The sequence below is a fragment of the Echinops telfairi genome, unplaced genomic scaffold (assembly GCF_000313985.2).
Source record: "Echinops telfairi isolate 266 unplaced genomic scaffold, ASM31398v2 ScPeMD7_18;HRSCAF=68, whole genome shotgun sequence".
NCBI lineage: Eukaryota > Metazoa > Chordata > Mammalia > Afrosoricida > Tenrecidae > Echinops > Echinops telfairi.
The window spans coordinates 42,008,946-42,014,823 of NW_022103915.1; the positions used below are offsets into that span (position 1 = coordinate 42,008,946).

Consider the following 5,878-nt stretch of genomic DNA (forward strand, 5'->3'; position numbering starts at 1 on the left):
AAAAAAAGAGAGGTCAGCCATTGAAAAGCCAATGGAAAACAGCTCTACTCTGACACATGTGTAATTGATATAAATCAGAGTCAATAGATGGCAACTGTTATCCTAATTGTACCACATAACAAATGAATTTTCATTCTTTCATTCAACCAACCGCCAGAATGATGCTGAAGTTCATCTTGAAGTTCTGGAGGAGTAAAATGCAGTGTCATCCAGTACCTGTGGTCTAGTGGCACAGAAACACAAAGGAACAGGCGCGCATAATAGAATGTATCTCCGCTAAGAAATGTGGGCAGAGTATGGCCTAAGGTAAGAGGTCAAAGCCAGCCTACACATGGGGAAGGCTGGTCAGATAGGCTTTCTGGAGAAGATGATATCTAACGCTGTTTCTTGAGGACAAATAAAGTCAGGTGTTTTAAACAAAAGGAGAATGCATCAAAAACAAGGAGAACCTGGACAAAAGGTGAACTAGCAGAATGCCAAGAGGGCATTTAGGAGTCAGACAGTTGGACCGAGTTAAGTTGTTATGAATATTAATATATATCATGACTGGAAATTGTTTAATACCTGTAGTTTCTGCAATTTCCCCTCAACGGCTATTTGATCCGTAGTCTCAGTAGAAAAACTGGCAAGTTCTTCGGCAAATTGGTCCAGTGTGGCATGCAGGTCTGTGACACAAACCTGGTACGAGTGGTGCTCTTGAACATGACCTTCCAGTTTTTGCACGGAATCCTAAAAATAAAACCATTATTAATTTGCAAGTTATTTCTCTCCCAACTTTTTCACTCGGGAGATGATTACGTTTTTCATCGTTTCACTGAAACAGGAATATGGCCACCAACTGGCCAGCCTTCTAACGATTTAAAGTTTGAGACGTTTCGCTGTAAAAAAATGAAGTCATAGTTGTTGTTGTGGAAGTCAGATTCTTGCCCCCATGCTTTTCTGCTTTCTGAAAACAATTTTCATCTGTCAAGAGGTTGTCAAAACTAAATGGCTACAAATTAGATAACCAAATCTTAAGCACTCATAATAAAGCAGTCCCTCAATTACCCAAGTACCCACACTTGGGTAAGTGCATCCTAACCCCAGGTTGCTTTCCTGAGACTCAAACTCCGAAGCTCTGTTGGAGAAAGGAACCCTAAGTCAAGTGCAAAGGATCTCTGCAGGGCACAAAATAAGACGTACGTGGTCAGATCAGATCACAAACGGAACCGCTATTTGTCATGAACTGAACTGTATCCCCTAAAAAAGTCACAGCAAAACCCTGTCTCCTCTCCTTGTAATGAAAGGCACCTGCGTGGCAGGGTGGATTAGGAGCTGAACTGCTAACTACATGGTCAGCAGTTCAAAACCCTCAGCTACTCCAGGGGAGAAAGGTAAGGCTCTCGGCCTCTGTAAGGGCTGACAGGCTTGGGGACCCTCTGGAGCTGTTCCTCTCTGTTCTACTGGATTACTGTGGCCAGAATCAACCCAAAGAGAGTGGGTTCTACAGGTAATAGCCTTCAATATAGAATTAAACCTCAACAGAAAGAAAACAAAAACCCTCATAAACGATCAAAGTAGATGGATAAAAGACAGATGGATAGACAACTTTGATAACTTTTGGCACCTTCATAATGATGCCTAACTGAATTTTAACCCTTCCTATTGCTGAAAAAGAAAGAAAGAACATCATCAAATCGTCAAATAACACAAAATTTAGCCCTCTGCAATAACTAACTGGATTAATTCCTCCACTCTTACGGAGTTAGCATCTACATCTAGAAATGAGTAACTAAGGTGATTTTGTTTAAAGAAAACAAAACCTTTTGATCTAAGCAAAGAACAAAACGTAGTTGCCCTTAAAAATCTTCTCTATTATTCATATGCAAAATCACGACAATTATTTAACTTTTCAGCTTGTCCCATCACCTGCAGTTGTTGGAGGAGACTTTCATGTAGATGCTTAATTTCCAGCCAAGGCTCTTCACTAAAGTTGGGATTTTTCGTGCATTCCAAGAGGTAATTCCCTTGGGATTTTAATTCCTTTAGCAACGATGTCAAATCTTGTGCTTTCTGGAGGAATTTTTTATAATTTTTTAACTGAGCTTTCTTCTCCTGCAACCCATTTTGCAGCACAAAGCCAGCTTCTTGCTTCGTCTTTAGCTCCGTGAGCATCAGCCTCAGCGCCTCCTTGCTTTGCAGGTACTTTTCCCCTTCCAGGAGGAGTTTCTCTTGATGGCTACATTCAAAAAACGCCTTAGAAATAAGAGGGCATTTAACAAAACGGGCCGTACCCCCTACTACCATGACCCCAAGCCTGCCTTTCACAGTGGGCTAGGCTGGCGCATGTACATAAGTACAGATAAGAGCTCAGGATGCACGTAATCCAGGTCAGATAAACCCCTCAGGTACAGAAATGGGAGTAGCTCGGAGTATAGGGGATAGGTGGGGAGAGGAGGGGGTAAGAAACTGCAGCAGGAGACAGCAGTGAGTATAAGATATGAAAATAATAATAATTTATCATTTTTCAAGGGGTCATGAGGGTAGGAGGCTGGGAAGGGAGGGTAAAAAGAGGAGGTGATATCAAGGGCTTAAATAGAATGTAAATGTTTAGAAAATAATGATAGAAACATACATACAAATATGCTTGATACAACTGATGTATGGATTATTATAAGAGCTGTAAGAGCCCCAAATAAAATCTTAAAAAATAAAATTTTTGACCTGAGAACCAATTTTCAAACATGTCCTAATAGTTGCTGTTAGGTATAAATACAATTTTTATATGATCTGATTTCCACCAGATAGCAAATGTATCACTTAAGACACATGATATGAATTAAGGATTTTTGCCAAAATAAAGTGCAACATTTATCAATGTTGAGACATTAGAGCATATGGTGAAAGGCACAGATCATGTATTCTAGAGCGACACCGGGCAGACAGATATATGGAGGCTGTTTGGGGACAGGGTGTTTTGGTGCAAAAGCAGGATATTGAAGGTGGAATGTAAGATGATGCCAATTTGCTACTGAGAATGGTACAGCGATGCACAAGTGAAACACAACACTGCCCCAGAGTCAGGACACCGTCACTCCAGATCTCATCGGAGAACTCTCCGTTTCTGTCTCTGGCATAGCGGATGTCCTTGACTTGGCTGACTTGCTCTTCAAGAGCGAATCATTCCCAATCCAGGATGCAGAGAAAACATACTTGGCCTGGCTTCATTTCACAATGAAAATGATGCCATTAGGAAAGGCGTGCGCTTTACCTTAGGTACGTGTTGGCTAAGTGGAGGGTGTTGTCCCACTGGTGCCTGATGTCGGTGAGAGTCTGCTGGGCCATGGGCGCCTTGCTGTTCTCAGCCTGCTTCCTGATGTTCTGCAGTTTAGCATCCCCTTCAGGCTTCAGTAAGATGATTTCCTGAATGAAACATTTCACTTGTAGTACTTTGGGGTAGTATACACCTCTCTTTCTTTTTCCACCCCCCTCCCTCTCTTTCTTTATAGACTTTATGTTGAGATTCTCACTACAGAGCATATTGCAAAATTCATCTTTCCTTTCAGAAATATCCAGAAAACCATTATCTCCTCTCATGTTATAGAGTTGATTCTCCATAACATTGTCCACTTTCACCTGATAGCATTCCTTTGTCCTCCAACTGCCCATGAGTAACTAGATTCCAATAGAAAACCAGAAAGTCCCCCTTCTTAGCCATCCACTGATAGTTCCAGATGGGAAATGACGTTGACAATACCAACGAGGCATTTTTTTCTCACAGCCAAGGTCAAGCGTTGGCTTCCCACTGGAGAATGCGCTGTCCCTCAGGTCTGCTCTCCTCTCCGTCCTCACATCAATGCCCCTTTCCTGTCTTTGCTCAGTCAAGTGCTTCTCTCTCTGAAAACACTGCTCAAGGACTACCTTCTCAGGGACACCGTTCAGCCAAAACTTCAACTTCTTTGGATGACAGCCCTAAGTCTCACCAAGGCCGACAACCCTGACTATCCTGCACCTGTTCTTCCTCAAACCTCTTCATGCGTTTCTTCTTCTGGAGTTCCTTTGAAGCAGGTGCCCTTTTTGCTGTGCATTCCCCACCCCAACAGTTTTATTGGAACATAATTTGCATATTCTACAATTGAATAGTTCAATTGTTCAATCATATCAAGGGGAGTTGTGCCATCGCCACCATATCTATCTTACAGCCTCCCCACCCCCTTTATCCATCCCCACCATGGTCACATCACCTTTAAACAGCTGTGCAATCACTGCCAGTTCTATTAGCAATGTCTATTTAATGCCTCCTTAGACAGAAAGTGAGCTCAGTCCTCCACGCTCTCAATCTCCAACAACCCTCAGTCTCCCGCTCAGAATCTAGCAAGCTGGATGACCCATAGCTATCCATTCTCGACAGATGTCCTCACCGGCCCTGCTCTTCACTTTGCCGGTGCCACTGCTACGGTGACTCACTGCTAACAGTCGGTGTCGGCTGACAGTAACGCTACAGCACAGAGGAGAACTGTCCCTGGGGGGCTCCTGGAGGGTACATTTTTATGGGAGTAGAAAGCCTCATCTTTCTCTCGCACTAAGTTGATACATATGCAAATAGTACACTCATGAAAATAATGTACACATACATATAACGTGTGGGAGTGACAACTGTATGTAAAAAAGTTCAGGCACAGCACGCTCAAGTGTGCATCTCCTATCTTTTGTGCCATTTCTAGAAATGCACTTTGGTCTCATATGCCCTCACTTAATAGCCTGAAAATGTTACTTTTGATCCTATTTTGTATAATAAGAATACAAGCCATGATCAAGAAATCATGGATTGCACTTGGCAGTACCCACGTGCAGTAGGAAAATAAACCATTGAAATGGTATGTTTGCTCTGGGGCAATTTGCAGCTGGGCCAGAGAGGGTTAGAGCGCTCATTGTACATCATTTTAGGGATGGGCAGAGGGTCGGGCAGAGGGCTGCGAACGGGGGTGCAAGGTTCACAGACGCACGGCACTCTTGGGCTGGGGCTGGCCAGCCACCCTGGGAGGGCCGTAGTCAGGGTGAAAAGAAGATTGTTACTTGCAGGGGAGAAAGCAGCTTGCAGGATCATAAAGGAGTCCTGCTGGGAGAAGAGCTACATTAGAAACCCCAGAGCAGGTTAGCGAGGGGGTCTGCTGCTGGGAATATTAAATCCCTGAACAGAAAATAAAATTGAAGTCAGCAACCTGTTAAAAAAGTTGGTATAGCAGGCTTACGAAAATAACGTGCAGAGAGTGGTGTGGCATGTAAAAACCCCTAAAGGTATCATGTGTGCCATCCGGGTAAAAACATGGGCTTCTTTTTCTACCCTATCAAAGTCCCATGGGGACAGTTTCTGTTCATCATCTGTGTTTCAATTCTTCTGCTTTCACGGAAGTCAGACAACGGAACGTTGCCCTTTCCGAGAATAAGCATGCTTTCTCTCCTTCATAAGCATTAAAATAATTTTAGGCCCATCATACGGCATCTCTTTGATAGGCTGAGAAATCTGAATTTCTTTGACCTTTTCACAGGGATGCAATTTTCCATTAAGAAACAGAACTTGGCAGCCTTTCTCTTTTCGGAAGCAGAGTTCACCCTGGCCTGTGAAATTTCATTTGCCCTCGCACCTCTGCAATTGAGTTACCTTTATTTTTTGGATGCGTTCTTCAAGTGGCATTTTGCCTTCAGATGAATTCAAAACCATGAGAGATTCTTTACACTCGGTTATCCAATGAATTACTTCCTGAGCAAGATCGTGAAAGCGCTGGTCCTCCACAGGAGATAACTTCTCTGCTCCATCATGTTCATCTAATCGTCTCAATAATGTCTGGTACCTCTCAATCAAAAGTGTTGATTCAGCTATTATTTCTTCTTCTTCACC

At 43.0% G+C, this 5,878-nt stretch overlaps 1 protein-coding gene across 1 annotated transcript in view; it reads right to left on the reverse strand.

Moving 5' to 3' along the window:
- LOC123521399 (nesprin-2-like) overlaps positions 1 to 5,878 on the reverse strand; it is an 86,353-nt gene that overhangs the window by 77,128 nt on the left and 3,347 nt on the right. Inside the window, exons 4-6 of the mRNA XM_045287625.1 lie at positions 3,251 to 3,402; positions 1,909 to 2,218; positions 565 to 729 (exon numbers count right to left, since the gene is read on the reverse strand). Coding sequence (XP_045143560.1) covers positions 565 to 729; positions 1,909 to 2,218; positions 3,251 to 3,402 — 627 coding nt within the window. The remainder of the gene's footprint in view (positions 1 to 564; positions 730 to 1,908; positions 2,219 to 3,250; positions 3,403 to 5,878) is intronic.